The 23,521-nt window shown below is 37.8% G+C and overlaps 1 protein-coding gene across 2 annotated transcripts in view; it reads left to right on the top strand.

The window, feature by feature from the left end:
* The window catches only part of NAA15 (N-alpha-acetyltransferase 15, NatA auxiliary subunit), a 40,569-nt gene that overhangs the window by 635 nt on the left and 16,413 nt on the right, over positions 1 to 23,521 (top strand). For both annotated transcript variants that reach the window (XM_065836271.2, XM_065836272.2), the window contains exons 2-10: positions 12,856 to 12,940; positions 13,825 to 13,929; positions 14,624 to 14,781; positions 17,373 to 17,507; positions 17,674 to 17,827; positions 20,139 to 20,258; positions 20,962 to 21,057; positions 21,194 to 21,300; positions 21,716 to 21,788. In XM_065836271.2, the coding sequence (XP_065692343.1) occupies positions 12,856 to 12,940; positions 13,825 to 13,929; positions 14,624 to 14,781; positions 17,373 to 17,507; positions 17,674 to 17,827; positions 20,139 to 20,258; positions 20,962 to 21,057; positions 21,194 to 21,300; positions 21,716 to 21,788 (1,033 nt within the window). The remainder of the gene's footprint in view (positions 1 to 12,855; positions 12,941 to 13,824; positions 13,930 to 14,623; positions 14,782 to 17,372; positions 17,508 to 17,673; positions 17,828 to 20,138; positions 20,259 to 20,961; positions 21,058 to 21,193; positions 21,301 to 21,715; positions 21,789 to 23,521) is intronic.

Raw genomic sequence — 23,521 nt, 5'->3', positions numbered from 1 at the left:
GCCGGGGCGGTGAGAGCCCCCGAGAACTCACCAACGCTCCGCTGGCTCCGTGAAAACCCTGCCGTGGCCGGGGTGGGGTTGCCGTCAGCAGCCACTCTGCTGAGCCCTCTGCCTTTCCTTTTTTTTTTTTTTTTTTTTAAGTCTCAGATTTTTTGCCTTAGGCAATAACCAGATGTGCTGGTCGGTGGGGAAAATGGCTTTCAAAGGAGGAAGTGGAGAAGGGTGAAGGTTTTGAAGTCTTCCCAAAGTTTAACTTGCTGCTTGCTCTCGTGAAAGTTCAACAATTGATTTTTCTGGATGGCGACTGGCACAAGGGTAAAAAGAAACTGCAGTGGAACTTAAGCAATAAGCCTGTTTTTTAGAGTGAGGCTAAGATAGTGTGCAGTCCAAATACCAGAAAAGCGCGCACAATTCAGTTAGATCTGAAAAAACTTGTTTCAGCTGTGATGCAGGAACCTTGTGTTTCTAAGGACCTGGGTTGAACTGAAAATGACAGAATTACATTAGCAGCTTCAGTGGATTTATTTAGAAGATTTTTTTTATCTATGTCAAGCGCCATATTGTTTTCTCATAAAGAAGTTAACTTTGTCTAGAAATCTCATTTCAAAGAGGCTTAGATTACTATTTTTGATCCTTTCAGAGATCAGAAGTAAGATGAGTCCTGTAGTCCCCTTGGAGTAATGCCACTCTTATGGCTCTGTAAACTTCTACCACTTATGTGGGGGGATGTGTGTAATCTTCTGTCACTTCTTTTTTCAAAATATTTTGTGAAAATAACATAAATCTGTAGAACTAGAGAGATACAGGTATCTCATTCTGAGACGTGCAGCTTCAGTTAGGGCTAAAAAGTAGTTATAATGAACTCTAAAGCTTATTTCTACTTTGAAAGATTCAGTCCTGCATGGAAGTTGGTATGGACTTGTTCTTGGTGTAATTTGGGTGCATTATGAGCTAGGAAAGTAGTAGCCTTCTGGCTCGCTCAACTATCTTTGTGTTCAGGATGACTTGTGTGGTTACAAGACAGACTGAATCAAGGAGCCTGTCTGTGCTTAAACCTGACTGGTTTGGTGTTCTTTTTTCTGGGCTTGGTGCGTGGCTGTCTGAGTATTCGTGTGGAGGGTGGAAACAAGGGAAGAATAAGAGTTTCTTTGGTGAAAATGCTGGCTCAGCTCATATGAGTTAGATAAAGCTCTGCAATTTGGTTCAGGTCAGAAAAGAGAAAGGAGTGCTCCAGTCCTAGCAGATTTCTATAGATTGAAGCAATTTTAATTCTGTTCTCTTTTTAACTGAAAAACTTTAATAAATATACAAGAGTTTCAGGTACTGGGTAAGCTAGAAGCTGCTCCAGTGTTTTGATGTTTTCCTGTACCTTGCAGGGATGAGCCTGTGGCATGTAGCCTGGTATCAAGACTACCCTGTGATTAGGTGTCCTAGTAACCCATGATGAATAGGAAAGGCTCAAAGTCAGTTTTCATCACACTCAGAATTTGGCTAATGAACTGCTTGTCTGCCTTGTTATGGATAATGACCCTACTCTCTGACATTTTGATTATGTGTTTGATGTGGAATAGTAAGACACCTTTTCGGAAGTCCCATTTATTAATGCAAGTCCAAAAAAACTTTACTTCCCTACTCTAATCTCCTGTGCCTTCGCTCCATCTCACTCTCTCTGCAGCCTCTCCTTGGTCTACACCTTCTTTTCAGTGGACTGTAACCCTTTGTTATCTTCTGCTGCCTCTTCCTCTGGCCCATGGGTGGCTGAAGGAGAGGAGATGGAGTCTGCTGGGCCAGATGGCTCCCTGAGGGGACCTCTGAGCCCCCGTTGAGCTGGCGAGTTGTTCTCTTCAGCATGCCTGGGTGAGAGGTTTTTTCAGCAGAAGCTTTGGGAACCAGCCCAAGTGGTATTGAAAGGATGTGTTACCCTTCAAATAAATAATTAATGGTCCACAGACTGTTTACATAAATGTAACATAGTCACGTTTTCATTTTCGAGGAGGTAGCAAAACAGGAGTTAAGTAGGTAACAGCCTTGTATTTTTGGAAGTGAAGGATAAAATGAAAAAAAAAAAAAAAAACAAAAACCACAAACTGATTTTTTTGTGTGTGTATTTTAAGCTCCAGAGGCCTCATTGCTTTGCCATTTTTAAGAAGTATTCCTGTAGCACAAATGCTAAGTGTTACGTTCTTGCAAAAACTACACCATGTTGCCCAGCCGGAAGTGGAATTTACCTTTGCGTAGCAAAAGGCAATAATTAGCTTTCAGAGTTTGTTTTTTTGTTTGTTTTGTAGTAAACATCTTACATGATCAGTAAATTTCATTTGTGTATGGATTTGCTTGCAAACCAGCACTTCCACTTAACTAACAAATTCTGAGTTCAGGAGTGTGTGCACTTTGCCTTTGCGTGTCGCAACACACTGACTAGACCAGTCACTTTACAGGTATGTGGGGGTTTTAATAGAAACATTTTTCCATTTGAAATGCATTGCACAGTTTGGTGTTCCTGTAGTACAAAGGGAAAAAAACACCTACAGGATTATGGATCACTGTTCCGCTTAAACTTGCACTTCCATTAAAAAGGAAGTTTCTAGCTTATATCGTTCTTACAATTTTAACTGTTTACTGTAAACCTGCAGGTAGATATTCTTCTGCTGCTGCTCAAAGGTTCTGAGAAATTTAGAATGTAAATCTCTACATTTTTTCCCCTCTTCGTTTTTGATCCACTTGAGCATTTTAAACAAATTGAGCCTGTGTCGTTCTTTTGAACACACATAATCTCTGAGCAGCCCAGAAATTACTCAAGAATTCAGGCAGAGGAAAAGACAGGATAGCAAACATGGGAGTCAAAGGAGGGGAGAAGTTGGCGTTTTGGTACCCAGAAGCCTACATGTACTGTGAAATAATGGAAAAGGAGTTTAATTCCCCTCCCCCCCCCCCCGCTTCCTCCACTCTTACTAGAAAAGATAAATTATTATTTCTAGGAAGTAGGATTGACTGTCTTTATTTATTTAAATACACCTGATGAATGTTTCTGGCACTTTGCAAAATTATTCAGCCACTGTATGAGGTCAGATACAAGTCATCAAATACATTCAGTGTATTTCACGTATCCCAAAGACCATATTCAGTTAACTTTTGATTGGATGTAGAAGTTAAATATATTGAAAATGTATTGAAGAAATATTAAAACAAAGCTATTAAAGATGCCATATATTACGTGGAAAACTCTTTGAGCTCCTTTAAGCAGCAGAGGATACAGTTCTTTGAGTCACAATGTTCGTGCAGAGCAAGATGGTGAAAATGCTTCTGACCATAGCTAGGAGGCTTAGTCTCTAGTTGAATACAGTTTGAGCAGGGGAAAAAAAAAAGTCCGGTTATTTAAGAAGTGAAATGTATTTTATGTTGCAAACAAACGGCTCAAGTGAGGAACTAAGTATGTTCAGGCCTGGTTTGAGTAGGTTTACTGATTTATGCCTCTAGTACGTTCTGTACTCATAGCATACTGAAGAAACAAGATGCCATGCTGGTCTGGGCTTGTGTATACCACATTGTATGCAGATCAGGAGTTTCTCAGTTTGTTCAGGGCTGGTGATTGTATAAGGTGTTCATGATGTCTGGAAAGACATGCATCTTTCATCTGTGTATCAGTTACCTATGTGCTAGGCAGGCTTGATGAGGCATGGCCAGAACCTGTGTCCTCCAGTGGGGTGTTAAAATAACCACAGTGTCTGCTGCAAGAGAAGGGGGGCTTGAATTTCACCTTTAGTTGATAATTTCTATGATAACACTGCTGTGCTTTGGGGTTGTTCATATTTGAGCTGGTCTTCTTTTCCATGTTGGCTTTGGCAAGTTTTCTACTAGAAGACATAGGAACTTCTTAATGATGAAAAAAGCCTGTTGAACAGCATCTCTTCATTGGCTCTGTTGTAAATATGTCAAGTCCATCCTGCTGGGCCATCTTCCTTTGTCATCATTCCAGAATCTGCTCCCTGTCCCTCCACTTTCAAACTAGACAGACCTGTGCTTCTCCTTCACTAATACTTTCACCAGCACCCATCCTTTAAAAAGAATGTTCTGTCTCATAGAAGTTCAGGTGCTGACTTAAAGGTTGCTGAGGTGGCAGACTTGGAAATCTCCTCTTAAGTCATCTTGATTCAAGATTAAAGACCAATTTCCAGAATTTCACTTTTATCAGTAACTAAATAAATTAGCACATTTTGTATGCAATTGTCATTGCATTGGCATGACTGTATGCTAATCAGTATGCTTACCACTGGAGTATTACCATATACTATCTCATCTGAAACATGGAATGGCTTTTCCAATATCTTGGCTGTTGAGATGTCAGTCACTTGCGTATCTCTTGGCAAAGGAAAAACCACTTGGCTTTCTCAGAAGTAGTAGGAAACATTATGTCTTGATTGAAACATTGGAGCTGAAGAACAGACCTGCAGCTTTAAGCCAAGTCACTCTTGCTGTTTTTCAGAAATATTTCTCTAACTTGATAAATTAATTACTGCTTGAGATTCTAGGATACCATTAAGGGATCACTTGAGTAATACTGCTGTTGGTAAAGCCTGTGTTCACCAAATTAGGCCCTTTGTTGTCGTTGGTACTGTCAGAAATTGTAGAAGCAGGGTTCCTTGCTGTAAATTTCTGAAGAGCAGTGTAATTTTGTTCCTTATGTGTTTCAGTTATGAAAATACGTAGTAATAGAAACACATCCTGATTTCTTCATGGTTGTAGGATCATAACCAGTCTTATATTGTTGTGGCTATAGATACTCTCAGCTGAACCCAAAGTGGTTTTTGTAGTTATCTAAAATTAACCTTATTTGGGGCAATGGACTTGATCCAGCTTATATGGTATTGCCCTTTATTTTGGTTAGAATTTGATCAAGTTGTGTTTATTCCTGTTTTTCACAGGTGGTTTTAATGAATTTTTGCTGGTTTTTACTCTCTGGGCATCTCAAGTTTAAATCTCTTGTCCACAGCAGCACGGTGTCAATGCAGCAAGACTGGTGATAAGGAGTTAAGTCTTTTCTGATTTTGCTGATAAGGGATTTAGCGAAAACAATTATTCATTGCCACCCTTAAGACTGAGGTCAGCAAGATTTGTTACAAGGATTTCTTTGCTTCTATGATGCCACACGATTGAGTTAGCAAACCTTGTAATGTTGAAGAACAACCTTTCTTATCTTACTAACCACATTTAACTGTTTCGCAATGGCTCAGTGCTATAAGACATCATCTTGCATACCTCAGAGCTAAGAGTGCTCTGCCCATAATACATGGGTAGAAAATGTCAGTAGCCTTATCACATGTGTTGGGCTATGTTGTGAGGTACAGCTGAGTTGAAATGTCCATGTAAGTCCAGAAAAACCTATTGTATGGGCTCCTTTAGCCCTTTCCATGCCAGGTCTTGGAATTGTAATTGATTTGCTTAGTCGTTTCAGGTGATCATTAAAAACCAAGTCGATCCTATCTGTACCACATCCTTTGGGAAGTACAGTCAGTTTCACGCTAAATGGTGAAGCCTGAACATAGGGGTTCTGGGGTAATGGACAGAAGTCAGCTGATCTTAGCTATTATATGGCCCAATTTCATGGTAATTCTTCCCAAGAAGGAGAGATTAAAGTGAGCAAGTACTGGCCAACAGAACTGATGTTGAATGATGGATTTTTCAGCAAGAATCTTGCTTCAGTGAGTGAGGATTCCTAGTTCTACAAGAGCTGTAACTGTCAGCAGCTGTTTCCAGCTGGATTTTGTCAAATACAGGAATGAGACCAATTCAAAAGCATAGACATAGCATAGATGTTTTTCCTGCCTCAATGTTAAATGAAAAGGTACACATATTTCTTATTCCTAAGTAATTTCAGGTTGAACTTACTCTGTTTGCCTGATTATATTCTGCCAAGCAGTGTTGGTTGTGAAGGTATCAATCACTTCCATAAAGTAAGGCAAGATGTGCGGGTAGAGGATTTCTCAGTCCCTTAAATTAGGTTGTTGCTGAAGCTGTTTCTTATGCAGAATAGTTCTGATCATTAACACTGCAGAGCAATGGAACAGGATGGTTTTTTATTTGACTGCAAAAAATATGCAAGTTTGCCCCAGAGTGTTTCAGTGTTAGCGTATCTGTAAGGTTCGTGTGTCTTTTTTTCAGTCCTTGGGTTTATACATCTTGTATTTGTCATGAAACTGAATCACTGTGGTGGAAGCACTTGCCTAGAGCTGTTGAGCTGTTTGATATGGTTAGCGGTCGAAAGACCTACTAATTCATGGTGAGTAGTTGCTCCTAATGCTTCCAGCTTTCCGAATCGTCTTTACTACATTTAGCTTGACTTATTGCACCTTAGTGACTTGACCTGTTCTAGTCTAGCTATAGAGAGAGTAACTATGCTGGAAAACAGCCTTGAGCTGCGCAGTGCCTGGACTTACTGTCTTTTAAGTCGCTGCATCTGAACTGTGCTGGAGGAAATAGATAGCATCTGAGTGGCAGACACGTATGTCATGCATTTTAAGTGCACGCTTTAGCTAATACCAAGGCCAAGTATGCTATGACTTTCTGCTGCCAAAGGTCTCATGGCATTGCAGCTGCCAGCATCGCTATGTGATGCACAAGTGTACGTCTTCATGGCTGCTACTGGGAGAAACTGAGGAGTCCCCAGAGGAGCACATTGCTGTAGTCGAAAGGATTTTTCCACCTTGCTCCTGCTCAAGCCCAACAAACCTTCAGGGAAGAGGAGAGCAGAATGTTAAATCCCTGAAATGTTCTGGCAGAGCAGCACATTCTCCATCGTACTTTCTTCTGGGGACTTTCAGATGGAATTAAAAATTTACCTGTACCGATATGTAGATCAGTTGTCCTACCTGGTAATTCTTGTATATGATGGGAAATAGTCTGCAATATGACATTCGCAGGCTGTTGTCTGAAGAGAAGTTGAATACAGTGGACTAGTGATGAGGAGTTAAGCTCGCATTTCCACTGTCTCTTGGGGCTGAATCCAATTTTGGTTCTCATTTAGTGAAGAAAATTGTATTCTTTGGCTAGTCCATCATAACTGACTGAATTAGGATGTTTGCTTTAACGGAGTCACCGTCAGTGTGATTTCCTGTGGGGTTGTTGGTGGGTGGTGGTTTTTTTTTTTTTAATATTCAAATTTGCAGTAGTTGTAATTCAATTAACTTGCAGATATTGGAATTTTAAAGATTGGTTAACTTGGAATTGTGACCTGGGAAGTTTTCTTAGAAGAGAAAACAACTAGAAGTTCTTAATACTATTTTTTGCAAAATTCTGTCATTTTAATAGAAATTTCACACTATTGTTTTATTACTGTTCCAGTTCAAAGGGCATAATGATTGGGAATGTGATCCTATGCCTGGGTCTGCTGTATTTTTTTACTCTTACCACACTCTTTCTTATAACCGACTGTGCTGGTCCAAGTAAGAATAAAAATACAGCAGTCAGTGACACCCCAGTGCTCCTGTTTGTGCGCTTGGGGAGCAAATGGTACCTTCTTTGCTTTGATGCGTATTCTTGAGGAAAATCCTAATTTTGCACACTTCCAGGTAAGCACAGAAAAAGCAGCTTCTCTTTTATGTTGTTCTCCTATGCCTGTCTCCACCTTGCTCATGAGATGCTTCTGTGTCATCTTCTGACCTGTTTAATCAGCTGCAAAATCCAGCCTAGGTGGACTGTTACAAGACTCTTTTTTTTTTAACTGTTGCAAAGTGGTTTTAAAACACTCTTGAATCAGCTAGACTGGACATACGCATCTTCTCTAGTGCCCCTGCTGGAAAGATGGTTTTCTGCTTTCTGTGTTTTGTTCTAGGTGATTCTTTGCTCAGGTTGAGTCATACCTGGTGACAGTGTAGATTCACTGTGCTGTGAAGCTTCTAGCAAGACCTGTGGTAACTCCTGGCATTATGCTGAGTTAGTGCTGTTGTTAACTATTGATGTTACTGAACATATAATACACTTTAATCTGCAGCGTAGTGATTATAAAATGTCTTACAATTAGCAAATTTATGTTGGTATGGATATTATTTAGTTATTGAATGCTTGCAGGACATGAGGACTGCTTTGTGGTAGAGAGGATTTGCACTTTTGGAAGTGAATATGTGCAAAATATTTCATGTGTAATGGCAGGATCTGGTCTGCCATGTGTTGTATATTTCATGCTGAGATACACAGCTGCATGTCAAAATGCTACACTTGAGTATTATCCTTAGTTGGAAACATATGTGCTTAACCATTAAAATGCATATTTTGAGAGGGAAGGAATATGTCGAAGGCAAAATGTGCTGCCTACTTACAGGTAGCAGACAGCATAGTTCTGTACATTTCAAACTTAAAGTTGTAAAATTTCTGAAAAGCAATTGTGAAAAAGCTCATACAGTACATAAAGAAAATGTTGAATTAAGTTTGGATAAAAGTAATCTCTGTGCTTTTGTCAGCAGCCCTTAGGAGTGCAACTGTAATCAGTAGCATGGTGCTTGTACCTAACCTTGTGGGTGACCGGAGTAGTTGCTTTAAGAATCCAAGTCAGTTGTGTTCGCCAGCGCTAGGTTTGATAACAAGCTTTGGAAAGTAGATGCACTAGAGAGTAAAGATTCAAAACTGTAAAACTGGGGTGAGGGGGGAACAAACTCCATTTAGGAGTTACCTGTCTACATGTAGGTAAGCTGTAAATAGCGAAGTCTTTTCACCTTTCTTCATGGCAGGCATCAAGGAAGGAATGTGGAGGAGTTCATTCACACTTGGCCTGCTGAGCGTGTGTATGTGTAATGCACCTGCTAGCCGAAGACAGATTGTGCACAGATGCCCTAATCCAGTTGAGGGATCCAAGCACCAGAGCACAAGCCTTCCACCTCAGATTCAGATTCTAGAGAATATGGGCCTAACTCTGCTGCTTATAATTTCACTGTCAGTCTCTGGTAGTTGCTATGCATTCAAATCTACTGAACAAATACTTAGTGGTGGGAGAGAGGTCCGAATGCAAGTTCTCTCCTACCCACTGTGGTCTTGCATGATTTTGAAGGAATCATACTCTGCCTCATTTTATTAATTCTTTGTAGAATAGTAGTGAAGCAGGTGGTACTTCCTTTCTATAAATATAGAAAATTAGTTAAAGGGTATAAAAAGATTCTTGGTGTGGCTGGAGTAGGCTCTAATTCTGGCCACAACATGTGTAGAAAAGCTTGTTAGGTATTTTTAAACATATGGTAACTTATTAAAATAAAAGTTTTGAAGGGCAGCAAACGTGTAATAAGAGATTCAGTGCTGATGGAGAGTACAATTCTTTTAAAGCATTAGCCTCAACGTAACTTTTTATAAGTTTAGCTTTTATGTTTGCTCATTGCATGCTGTCACAAGCCACAGCACTTGTCTGTCTGCACAGGGAGGCTGTGACTGCCGGCTTTGGAAGTGTGTCTGTGCAGGAGTTCAGCTTAGAGGAGGCAACCATACTCTTTGAGTGGTCTGTGTAACAGATATATCTTACTGCTGGACAACAGCTGTCCTAAAGTAAGGGTCAGAGCCCTGGGAATGACTAGTACAAGCTATTCATCTGGGACAAAACAAATTACCCAAATGAAGACCATTTCTGCTTCTTACACGCCTGTATCTTGATGTCCTAAGATCACTTGAGGTGTTCTTGTTCCTGCTTCTGTGAATTTTTTTTTTAATTATTATTTTTTAATTTTATTACTGGTTGGTTGTCTTACTCATAAACTACTGACTCCCTTAAGGATTTTCTCTCTCAGGCTGTGTATTATTCATTCTTGTTTTACCTTTTGTTATTCTTTTTGTTCATTATTTCCCCTTTTCAATATTTACTGTCTCCTTTTTCCTAAGATTTTTCTTTCATGTTTCTGTTCCGTGAAGCCACAGGTTCACCAAGGTTTGTACCATCTATGGTGGCATATGCTGCATTTCTGACTTCCTTCTCTCTTTCACACATTTATTTAAGCTTGTTAGTTTGTAACTTCTTTGAAGAAGTAGGTAAGTATATGCATGGCTTCAGACAGTGGAATCTCAGAGTGATGCTGTTGGACCAAGTTAAATTAAACAATCTCTTCTTCTTTTCCAAAGGACAAAACATGACCTTGAGTTTTTCCCTTCCTTTCACTGCTCAAAACATACAATGTGTACATACAACACATACATAGCATAGGAAACTCACAAAATGACATGATTTGAAATGTTTCCGCTAACAGATTGAAATAGGCTCGAACTATTAATGTGAACATTTGGAGAAATTGTATATAGGAAATCGCTCAACCTTGTATTGATATAGAAACACCTGAAAATGGAGACCTATGATACTTCACTGGAGTAAATATGCAGCTATGGCTAGTTCTTCATTCAGTTCTTCAGGTGATAAAAGTACATGATCAGTTCCTGATAATTTATTTACCCTACCCAGTGTTCTCTGTGTTGATGTGAACCTTTCTGTAGACTAAGTTTTTCCTCCCTGCACCCTAAAGGGAGAATTTATTACAACATTTCTTATACAGAACTTAAGGGTGCAAGGTACTTTACTACTCAGAAAAATTGATCTGCAAATGTTTCTTGTCTCTAGCATTTATGCCATCTTGGCTGACTTTTCTTAAACTTCAAGGTGAAGGAGTGGTTGTTAGCATATGTAAAATAGAACTGTTTGCAGATAAGTTTTCATGTTCATAGCCAGCATTTGAGCAGCTGTACTTAAAGGCAAATTGCAAAACCCTGAAGTTCAGCTGGTGACAGTGCCTTAGTTATGCTGGAGACATGTTCTTAAGTTCCTGTGGCTGTACCACTTTTGTGACAGGTTTTGCTGCTTTCACACCTACCTAGGTGGGAGCAAATGGTGGTTCTGCTTTCAGGGAGGAGACCAAGGCGGTAACTTTTATGACTGATGATTTCAATTAAGGAAAAAAAAAAAAGGCTTGATGCTATTGCGTTGTCATCTGTAAGCTCTCTGTCAGCTCTGACCAGTGGCTCATTAAAGTGACTCAGCCAGCTACTTGGAAGCAGGTCATGACTAAAAGGTGTAAATAATAACCATGTAAGTTTTTTTTTTTTAAAAAAAAAAGATATATATATCCATACAGATTTCCTCTTACCTAACCTTAATCTTCCTTTGCTAGGGTGTTCCCCTGCTAACCTTTCCTTGTCCTTGGGGACAGGGGATCTTTTAGAAGTGGAGGTTGGATAGGGCTTTGAGCAATCTGATGTAGTGAAAGATGTCCCTGCCCATGGAAGGGGCATTGGACTAGATCATCTTTGAAAGGTCCCTTCCAACCTAAACCATTTTGTGATTCTTTTGTTGATACATTCCTCTTTGTGCCCTTCTTGCTTTGGGTGCATTCTGAGTATCTTCCTTCTCCTCTTTCCTTCCTGTGATATACCTTTTCTCCAAAGGGAGGTGATAGGATAAAGGGAGGAAGATCCTTGGTCTGTGATGCTTCTTGGTCTTCAACCTTGATATTTCAGCTGTAAGACCTTGGTACCTAGAAAGCAATACATCCACTTAGCAATATACCTGTTTTTTACACCTTTGCTTGGAAGAGAAAACTGAACACTAAACAGCACCTTTCATGGTGCAAAAGCAATGTAAAGCTGAGAAGTTGAGGCAGAAACACAATTTTTTTAAAAAGTATTTCCATAACATTCATGTAACATTTAAAAAGTTTTATTTTTAGAACTTTCTGCTTGATGTGAAGACCTCTTGGATCTGCCTTGCCTAACTCTTTTTTGTGGGAGTGCTTAGAGGACAAATGGTGTAATACGTGCTTATGAATGCTCTTGCTTAGGGTAATTAACAGCAGTGTGAGGGAAGGTGGAATCATGAACAACAGCTTCTTTAGGAGTACTTGAAAACTGCTGGCTGTTAGCCAGATTTACACTCCTGTCAGCCATCCTGCCACCAGAACTGGTCAAGTAGAGTCAGTGAGATCTTGATATGAATTACTATTGAGTTTCTGTAGGATTTGGGTCTGTGCTCAAGCAATGCATGTTTCTTTGCTCTTATACTCAAACCAGGGCATTGGTATTACAGTAAAATGAAACCTAAGAAATTCTTAGCATTTGCTTAAATGACTTAAAGTGTATGAATTGGTGTTTACAACATTACTACTTCCTCCTTTGGCTTCTGTTTGAAGATTAGCATTGAGTGTGGACTGACAGAAGTAAAAGACTAAAACTGGTTTTAGAAGTTCATGCTGTGTGCCACTTTGCATTGCAGTCACCTTGCACAATGAAATGAGACTCATACATAAGCAAATTGTTAAGAGTTGGATTGAATAAAACCATAGAGGAATGTTTAATTTCCAGTATGGCAAGATAATGTTAGTATCTACATGTTTTGAAAGTGTGGATGTGTGAGATAGATGTGCTGTTCTAATTGATCAGAAGAAGTTGCTTTCGGAGATGGTTTAAGCCAAGTTCCAATGATTTCCTTGTCTTTCCTGCCTGTATGGTGGTTGGAGATTGTCTCATGGTGTTTCTGTGAAAGGTAATTGTGAGCCAAAGTGAGTTGAACACTTACCAAAATACGTTGTGACATAAGGTTTGCTTTTATGTTAAAGGCAGGTTGAATCTCTGTAAGCATTTATGCTTCCTGTGGTATCTTATCTGACAGATTGCTGTATGATAATGTGTCTTCAGTTATAAATTTAAGTTTGTGTTCTGACTAACATACACTATTTTTTCTGGTGATGGAGAGAATTTTTAATCACAGGAAGTTCATAAAACAGGGCTCATTAAAATACTAGTACATTCCCTAAAAGCCCTACTTACGCTGATGCTTAGTTTCAGTGGTGCAGAAATACTTTCTCTAAAGTTTTTGAATAAATGTACTCTGTTCTTCCTCAACAGAGGTGTTACGAACATAAACAGTATAGAAATGGGCTGAAGTTCTGTAAACAGATCCTTTCTAACCCAAAGTTTGCAGAACATGGAGGTAAGTTTTCAAATGGCATGTGTTCTCTTTTTTTTTCCCTATACTTTACGACAGAGTAGTAATTTGTAGGTTTTATAAACTGTCTTAGCACTTTATTGTTAAACATTTACCCTTAAAGCAGATTTTCTTGACATAAAGTCACAAGAGCGTCCAGAAATCTGCACCATGCTAAGCATTTTTGTTGGTAAGATTTATAATTTTAAAGACTGGTTTACCGGTAGTCATAGCTTGCCATTCTTTATGCTGCAAGTCTAATATTCATTATAGCATGGTGCAAGTTTCTTAATACAAGTGTGTATTCCTTAAATTACTTTTCAGTTGAAATAGTTAATTCACCCCTGTAGAAGTGCAAGACAAAAAGGAAAAGATAAAATATTGTTCAGCATGATATGTCTGAAGGAATAGTCTTATTGTAAAAGAAGAAAAACCTGTTTATCCCTTGCTGTATTTTCAGGTCAGCTCTCACTACTGAGATGAGAGTAGTGAGAGAGAATTTCTTTTTTTCTTTTCCAACTAGTTTGGCATGAACCGATGTGTGGAAGTCTCAAAGTGTCATGAATAAGTATTTGAGTAGTTATAATGCTCTTTCACAGTAAAAAAAAAAAATCCCTCTCTAAAATATTTGTAGGGCAGACAGTTTTGAGTGCCTTTAAAATAAAACACAATTTTGCTTTGTGGTGAAAGTTATGCGTAAAGTTTATTGTCATGTATGATATACTTAAGTGAATAATCTGCGAGTATTTTTCTATATGAAAAAAAGAAAGCAAAATCTTGATGTTGATAACTGAGCCTAAATTTGCATTTATACTGTATTTAGAGTTGCTATATTAAGCTTAAAAACTTAAGAAAATGAATAACACGTACTTTTTGTTTGTTTGGTTTAGAAACTTTGGCAATGAAAGGACTGACATTAAACTGTCTAGGAAAGAAAGAGGAAGCTTATGAACTTGTGCGTAGAGGCCTAAGGAATGACTTGAAGAGTCATGTCTGTATCCTTTTTGAAATAATGCTTTTGTTTATGAATGGATAAGGTTCATTTCTACAACTGCTTGACTTGTAGAGTTGCAGCAAAAGGTAGTACCCTTAGGCTTCAAACTGGAAGTTCAGAATTTTAAATTTTAAGCTACGCAAAGGACGGATGCTTTGCAGCTATCCTTGCAGTCACAGTTAGCTCAAATATTATTCTGACTTGCATTGTATATGTATTTTTTTTAATCAATGAGCTACAACTTTTGGTGGGCTGAACTGGGCATTTCAGCATGTGATTTGCTTTGTAAACATTAGTAGTTGCCACTACATTGATAAAAACTTGTCATACACTGAAAATGCAGGAAGTGCAAGCATTTCAGTTGTCTAACAGATGTCCTACCTCAAAAATGCATCTAAGTGAGCCTGGTAGTCTTTTGAGAGATACTATTACTTGATTTCCTCCCCCAGTATGCAAAAAGTACAAGTTTACAGCACATTATATGCACCTTATACATGTAACTTGAACAGTTTTGAGTCTTCGGTTTGCAAGCAGTTTCTTTGTACTACTAGGAAAAGAATTGTAATGTTTGTAATAACATTACTGTCTGTTTATAAAACAGATTAAGAGCTTTTTGCCGACTGTTGTGTTACTGCCATGTTGGATCTGTTTTCTCCTTGCTCAGATTCAGTAGAATCCTTAACAGGGTGTTCCAGGTTGGCATGTCTATGGCCTTCTTCAGAGGTCAGACAAGAAGTATGACGAAGCTATCAAATGCTACAGAAATGCACTGAAATGGGACAAAGACAATCTTCAAATCTTGAGAGATCTTTCTCTGCTGCAGATTCAAATGAGGGATCTTGAAGGTTACAGGGTAAGTATATGTACTGCATTTATTATCAGTTTCTAGGGAATTGCAGCAAAGGGGGCGAATTATTTCATGACACTTCAAAAAAATACAGATTTAGATCTAGAGTGTTAGAACCATGTACTTACTGCTCAATGCTTTATGAACGTAAAAGCAGATGTGCCACTGAGCAATTTCTATAAGGTGTGCAGATTTGATAGCATATTAAATGATTCTTTTTCAGCTCAGTGCAGAATTGTTTGCTCCGTTTTTTTTAATGCTGCATAATCCAGCTGTAGGCAATCCCCAGTCTTTTTGTTATTTTCTTGGAAGGATTCCCGCAGGTAGAAGGCAATGTGGTCAGAAGACGACTTATTCAGGCAAAGGAGTTTCTATTTTTTAATAACTTTTTACCATATATCCCTCCTCCTTCAAATCAACAGCCACCAGTTTTCTCTCAGCAGTGGCCAACAATACAAAGCAAGCAGTGTGCTGCATGAAACATCCCATTTGCTTCCCAGTCAGCCTGAGTATTAGTGACAGCTCCTTCCTCTGGGTCCAAATATTTTCTTACACTTCCTGTGAGCTATAAGGCTGTGAATCAGAACTCTTGAATATTCCTCCTCTTTCTTTTATTTAATACTCAAAAGATTTAGATTACTGTCTTGTTTTCTTCTATGTATTTTGTCGTAAACTGGAATGCAGCTTGATGACTTAGATTGAAACCCTCTTTCTGCCCGTTAGCACCCAGTTACTTGCTGCCTTGCATCAGTTGTCTGTATTTGCCGCGTGAGATGTTGTTTTGCGCTAACCAACCATTACAAGGTGGCGGTGTCATGGCCATGATGCTTCTGTAAAAAAGAATACAAACTTTCTGTTGTTTTCTCTACAAATGCTACTCCTAATGTAGTTAGATTTTTTTTCTTTTTTCTCCTGTGTTCTTGAATTGTGAGCTGCTGTCTAGCTTGCCAATACCTTTATTTCTTGAAAAGTAGTAGCTTCTGTTCAGTGTGTATAACCAAGATTGGTTGTAGTTCAGGCTAAGTTGTAGTTACTGCCCATGGTCTATGTACGGCTTACTTAGTATTAGACAGAACAATTACTATAGAAGGCTTGTTTGTTTTCTTACTGTGCCATCCCGGGAAAGATGACAATGGTCACCCTAAATGTTTCTAATTCAAACACTAATTAGTTGGAAAAAACCCTTTTTTTCCTCCTAAATTACATTTCCCTGCCTGGAAACTTGTCTGGTTTTCAGCTGATGTAGGCTGATGTAATAAGGCATTGTTTTCCTCTGGAAACAAACAAACACCTGAGATTTTTACCTGAGGGACTTCGGATAATATTTTATATCAGGTTTTCATCTTTCCAGGTTTTCCTTGTACCTTTAAAGTTGTGATTGTTAAAACACATTAGTTGGTCTCTTCGTAGATTACTTCCTTTTCAAATTAGGGTCAGGTTAGCATACCAAGGACAAGTTTTGTTCTCAGAACCATGTAGAACTACCAGCCACAGCAAACTTATGCCCAAGTTAGGACATTGCTTAATCAGAGGTTTTTTTTCTTAATAGTAATTTAGAAATTTGACTCCTCTCTTGCTGAGACAAGGTAAACAAAACTTAACATAGATGTCAAAAAATTGTTTGCAAATATATGTTGTTTTGACCTCTAGATAAATGTGAATGTAAATGCATAATTACTGAACATACAAGTGATGCATTAAGGATTAAATGTTAACATGCTTAGAAAACAGTAATTCATTACTGGTCATATACTAGTTTCTAGAGAATGTAATTTTACTCTCACAACTGGGAATAAGATTGTGGGTGTTTGTTTGGGTTTTTTTCCTTTGCTTAACTTCAACCATCTCCTACTTTAAAGTATTTTGAGTGATCTTCACTCATTCTAATCAAATTACTGTATGTTACTATTTTTAGTTTTCTGTTAACCCCTGTTTCTGACTGTACTTTTTAGTGGGTAGTAAATTTTTTCCTCTATTTTAAATTACTTGAAGATGCCTGTCAGGAGTTTGTAACAAAACAAGTAATAACTTCTCCCTTAGATTAAAACAGCACGATACCAAGCAAATCTGTTCCATCTTCCATCTCTAATTATCTTCTTGGCCAAAGAATAGGAATGCACTTGCATGACCTATTTTGTCTGACAACACTTGTAATGATTTAATACACATGTACTTCCAAAGTAAACATGAAACACCAGTATAGAGTAAATGTTCCTGCAGCTCAAACCAAAGTGTCCTTAGTTGCATTCTGTTCATACGTGGTAAGACAGGAAAAGTGTGTGTGTCATACATCAATAAAGTTAAACCAGCTCATCAGTATTCAATTGGACATGATGTGTTAATTTGTGGGGATTGTTTGGTTTTGGTTTGTTTGTTGTTTTTGTTTGTTTTTTAATTCCGTCAAGGCCGCTGTAGTGTTTTAAAGTTTATTCCTTCTTTTGGCTCAAAAAAACCTCAAAACCCCCACATTTGCATAAAGAAAACTAAGTTTTGGTGACATTCCTTACATATTAGAATACTGAAGACATTCTATTGCATAATAGATTCTACAGAGAATCAGAATAAAGTCAGGAAAATTAGTAGCTACTTTTTTTCAGGAAACAAGGTACCAGTTGCTTCAGCTCCGACCTGCACAGAGAGCATCATGGATTGGTTATGCTATTGCTTACCATCTGCTGGAAGACTATGAAATGGCAGCAAAAATTTTAGAGGAATTTAGGAAGACACAGCAGGTAGGAGGAAGACTTGACATTTCTGTTTGGATTGCTGCTTAATGCAAAAATAACACACTTCTTGCTTTTTGTGAAAAATTTCTCCAGTTTCCTTAGTGAAATGAATTAAATCCCAAATGCATTCTAGAAGGCTGAACTTTCTTCTGTGTCTTGCCTCCCTGTGTAGACATCGCCTGATAAAGTGGACTACGAGTACAGTGAACTGCTGCTGTATCAAAATCAAGTCCTCCGGGAGGCAGGACTGTATAAAGAGGCCTTGGAGCATCTTTGTACTTACGAAAAGCAGATCTGTGATAAACTGGCTGTTGAAGAAACTAAAGGTAATTTACTTTTTGAAGGTACATTTAAATGTATGGTATACAATGGAATGCCTGTAGTGTCAGCTTTTTCCATCTTTTGGAATATCTGGTTTTATTTTAGATTGATTTATTTAATTCTGCTGTGGTAAAGGACTGTTCGTCTTGCAGCGGTTCTGTGCCTGTTATCTTCTTCTCCTGGGTCAGTAAGACATAAGTAGAGTACAGATGTACTGTTCTGAAGCTCTTGAGCTGATGAGCGTTTCAGACCAATGATCCTGAATTATTGTCCTGAAATTCTGTTTGGGCAGCATACCCGGACTTATGCTGTTGTAGCTCTGAGAGTGATCAATAGCTGGAAGGGCAGGATCATCTTTAGCAAAGTAGGAGGCTTCCAGTTACACTCAGTCACTCTTGCTGTGTGTGCAAACAGACTCTTTAGCTGGGCAACCCAACAGAGGCTTCTGTTATTCGCTGATTATAGTTCTAGCTTAGAATACTATAACAGAGCAATATAATAGTGTATCTTATATTCCACTGCCGGAATCGTAGAGTGATAGAAATTCATTCTTACAGCTCTATTAAGAGGTACACTTTTTCAAAGTGTGCTTTGTTCCTCTTCTGCTCTCTGCTTGGACAGTCCTTCTGTCACCGTTTAAGTGAAACTTTCACTCTGTCAGAGGTGCTGTTTGTTCATGACCTGCACTGGAATCTGTTTGAAGCATAGAGAAGAAACCTTTCTAATACTATTCATGTTGATGGTGTAATCAGCTCCCTATTCCTGCTAATGGTGATCTCGCTGTCTTTCAAAAAAAACCTAGGAATTGAGTAGTGACAATATTATGGAAGATGTGTGGTACTTCCTCAAAGGAAAATTATTGCAGGTGACTCTCCACTGTTGCTGAATACATTATTTGCTTTGCATACAAATAGAAATGCATATAGTGATTACACTATTGCAGACCATTTTTCAGACATAGTAGGAGTAGTTTTGATTGTAGGGGTGGACTTACCTTTTATCCAAAAGACCTTTGGACATACTGTGTGTTCTTAAGCTTTTGATGAAGGTCTGAGCCTGGTACTGAAATATGATTTTCAAATAGGTCTTCACACAAAAAGAAAAGTCCCACAACTTCTAGCAAGTTACCAGAAAAAGGAAGAAAATGCTCTTTGCAGTCTGTGCACTTTCAACAGGGTACAACTGATTAATTTATTTTGGCACAGATCCCCTTGTGTTGTTAGGTCTAGCTTAGCTGCTGTGCTTGTTACAGAAAAGCCTGCTAAAAATTGAGTGCTATCTATTAATTTTAAGTGCATGTGCAGAAGCCATTGTGAATGAAATACAACTCAAAAACACTGAAAATAGTACTGGCATTTGCCACCATTAGATAAAAATTATGACTTTCACCTCAGAGGAAGAAATTCCAGATTCTGTCATTCTCAGTGAGTGGCCAGGTGATGTTTTCCCTGACATGAGACACTGCATGCAATCCCCAAGTTACCCTTTCTGTGAGAAGCAGCATCTCTCGACAAAATCGCTTGTTAGTTGTGTCGCATGGGGAAGAGGAGAGGTAACACCAACTTGCATTTTCCTCATGAAACTGGATGAGAGAAATCTTACCTTAATCTGGTATGCCACTGTATCACCTCTGGTGTGTACTGTTTTAGTGCCTAACATCTGCTAATAGCACAGCATTGTAAAATATTGTTTCCCTTTGTGAAATAGGAAACTGAATTTTGTTCCAGCTCCAGCATCAGCAGAGATGCTCTATACAGTTGTTAAATCTAAACTTTACTTTTAACAGTTTTATCTTGTAATGAATTATCATTAAAAGGAAACTCACTTGTAAAATCTCGAGAACTCATTAATTGGATCAATGGCTTGATTTAAAACATTGAAGTTAGTTTTATGAAATACCAGACTGAAGAACCATTCTTTTATTTGCAGCTCTGCAATTCAGTTTGGTTTTCATGATGCCATATTCATGAAATACTGTGTACTGCTTGTAATTGCCTTCTGTAATACCAACTGCATTTAAAGTAACCAGTCACTGCAGTAAGTAGGGGAAAAAAACACATGCATCTTTTAATGTTAAATTTTCGAGTAAGTTTCGAAAGTTACTGGCTGGGTTGTAGAATCTTATTGTAATTGCACCTAATATGAAGGTAAAAGCATATCTGTCAGCTAGTTTGTGATGCCACTGTGATCATTCTTTCTAAGAAATCAGAATCTAAATGGAGTTAGAATTATCTAATATTTTACTGTAGAATGATTAATATTACACTGCTTCAGTGTCTCGTTACCTTAATTTAAAACTTCTTGGATTTCACACAGGAGACCTCCTGCTTCAGCTTGGCAGACTTGAAGAAGCAGTTGAAGTCTACAAAGGACTGCAAGAAAGAAATCCTGAAAACTGGGCCTACTACAAGGGCCTAGAAAAGGCACTTAAACCAGGTAATGATTTGATCTATTGTAGTAAATAAACTGTTTCTGCACATTTGAAATTTATTTATGTATCAAAAACTTGTATTGCTTTCAATAATAAAACTTATTTTAAAACATCCTCATTTCAGTTTGCTTTTTAGTCTTAATGTCTACATATCATCATAATGTGTGTGTGGGTGGTGGTGGTGTTTTGGTTTTTTTAAGAAAGGCTGGAAGTATTTTTTTATTGTTGTTACTGTGTCTTATTTAAAACCAAAATAACAAAAAATGCAGTAATCTTTGTGCATGGTTGAAAGAAGATAATTATTTCTTAGAAGACAGTTTTAATTTACAATTTTTCTTTTACTGTCTCTGTTACCTTAATCTTATGTTGTAGGTAATACTGGTTTTGGGAAAACGGGCATGATTCTCCTGAATGGTTTTCTTTGTTCAATATTCCAGCACAGTGATAAGGCAAGAACTCTTTTTCAGATGAGAGATAAGCAGTTAGTCTTCCACTCTTGGAAGAGGAACTTAAAGATACCGAATAATTGATATCGTTAAGTTAATGACAGTTTTAAAAGTAATAAAATGGAAGTTAATGTTCTTGAGGAAGTATGTAGCCAATTAGTTGCTCTGTATTCTGAGTATTTTTTAACCAGATATAAATCACACCCTTTCTCTTGCCACCAAAAAAGAAGGGAAAAAAATAAACTGTAAAATTCTATTCCAGCTAATATGATGGAGAGGCTAAAGATCTATGAAGAGGCCTGGACTAAATACCCAAGGGGACTAGTTCCAAGAAGATTACCGTTAAACTTTTTGTCGGGTAAGTGCATTTTTGCTGAGCAAGTAGTGATCAACACTTGTGTTTCTTAGATGCTAAGGTTTTAACAGCATAAATAGTCTGTATTTGACAAGTAATGTGTGGTAAAACAAAATCAACAGGTCTTTTTCCTCTCAAGGTGAAAAGTTTAAGGAATGTCTGGACAAGTTTCTAAGGATGAATTTCAGCAAAGGTTGCCCACCAGTCTTCAATACCTTGAGGTCATTATATAAAGACAAGGAGAAGGTAGGTTTTACCCCCAACTTCTTACATTATTTACCTCGTGGCTGTGGTGCATTGAAGAGATGAAGGAAACTTTCTCCAGTGCTTGCTCCATCAACACTGTTGTGTATTATGGTCTAATATATCTAGGAAAAAAATGAAGTACAAGCATATACACCTTTCTGCCAAGATGGTAAATGTAGCAAACTAAGATTTACTTAGTTATAAGCTGCGTAAGGGTTAACTGAGACATGCTTGGTCTTAATTTGTTAAAGAGAGAGGTGAGATTGAGTGCATTCCTGTATGTATTGTAATTCAGGATATTGCAGAATTCTCTCACAAAAAATAACGAGTTTGGGTAACACCAGATAGTTCAAGTTGAAATAAGATACCATCCTGCCAACAGATTTTTTTTTTTTTTCTTGTCTTGCATCTGTAGGTGGCAATCATAGAAGAGCTCGTGATAGGTTATGAAACCTCTCTAAGAAGCTGCAGGTTATTTAACCCAAATGGTGAGTGTTAAGACAGTCATACTTCATGGAAATAGTGCCTGGTATAAGAATTATGTGACCATTCAGAAGCAGAGAATCAGTGGGGACCTAAGAAATTGATTTTTTTTTTTTTCTCCTTTCCTTTCCCAGAACTGAACCATTGCTATCCTTAGGATGGATTTAAGCTGTCATACATAAAATCTGTACTCAGGATCTAGACACTTGTTCTAAAACTTCTGCTGGATCCATAAATTTCATAATCTTTTTGCAGTTCTGAGTTCAAGTATTCTGTTTTCAAAAGTTGAGTTTATCATTGGGAAATTGGAATTTGAAAGCTATGCCAAATATTTAATTAGAGAAATGTCAAACAAAAAAGAATACTGACAGCACAGTCTTCAGAGGAAGGGGGTTATGGAGCTTTTTATGGGGGCTGAGTTTTGTGTTCTTTGGGGTTAAACCAAAAGCAAAACAAAACAACCAAACCACATTTTCTCCGTTTTGACTGACAGCTGTCTTGTTGTGAGGCGCTGTTTACATGTACTGAATCCAGCCTTCATAGTTCATTCTCTGGTAACTGTGTGGTGATTTTTTTTTTTTGATCATTTACCCAATGGCTTCATAACAGAAAATCACCAAGAAAAAACATTTCTGCATTCTGTATTAACAGAACATAGTCTTGAAATCTTGGTAGATGGATTATAATGGTGAAATAATTAAGATAGCATGAATGACAATACACATTAACACTTTACAGAATTACCCTAATTATTAAACACATTTTTATTGAAGTTATAACCAGTTATTTTACTGCTTTGCTAAAACATTAATGCAATACTTTTTTATGAAGCTCACCTAAGTTGCCTGTTATATTTTTGCCTTGAATATAATGCTATAGGCTACAATATAGCCACTCAGCACGTGCTTAAATGTGTTCAGGCACTTCAAACACATTTATGCTTTTCTAGTTTAAGAAAATTATTTACTGTTAGTTCAGTTCAATTCAATATTTGCTTTGATATTAAGTTTCATTCAAATGAACAATTTTATGTTGCCTTAAAATTAACAAATGCGTATAATTGTATAGTTAAGTTATATCATAAACTGAAGAACCAGAACCTTTTTTTTTTTTTTGAGACTAGATCCCTTGTCCCCTTTTTTTTTCCTCTGTAATGTGCTGTGATTCATAGTAAAAATTGAGTAATGAACATAACTTTTAAGACTTCAGTAGTATTGTGAATTTCAGTGAGAGTTCTCTAACTTTCAGAACTGACTTGTGTATAGAAATATTGTCAAGGATACGTTTAGGTGAATGGTGATGATAAATTTGTCAAAGGTAGAGGCAGAAAGACTTTTTAAAGCTAAGGTTTCAAATACCCTGTTTTGTTTAAAAATATTCAAGTCTGTACTTTGAAAACGCATAAATGCTGAATGTACTGAAATCCTTTACATTGTTACTGTGCAACACTTGTATTTAGCAGGACTCCTTGCTATACTCTTTATCTAAACGTTTTAAGTAAGAACTCTGCATCATGCACTGCAGTCTTGCACATCTGGCTGCCTGGGTTAAGGGACTAGCTGGAATAAAGTTGAACTGCCTCCTGACACAGTGACTCACTTTTCCTTTCCCTCAATAACCACAGTATGAGAACAATTAACAGACTTACCTGGACCCAGGTGTTTGGAAGCACTCCCAGGTCTGCTGTGACAGCCTGACACGGAGGCAGAATTAACTTCTGTGGCTGTATTTATAGAAC

The sequence above is a fragment of the Patagioenas fasciata genome, chromosome 4 (assembly GCF_037038585.1).
Source record: "Patagioenas fasciata isolate bPatFas1 chromosome 4, bPatFas1.hap1, whole genome shotgun sequence".
NCBI classification, from domain to species: Eukaryota; Metazoa; Chordata; class Aves; order Columbiformes; family Columbidae; genus Patagioenas; species Patagioenas fasciata.
The sequence above is the reverse complement of the archived record's forward strand: the minus strand, read 5'-3'. Positions and strand labels throughout refer to the sequence as shown.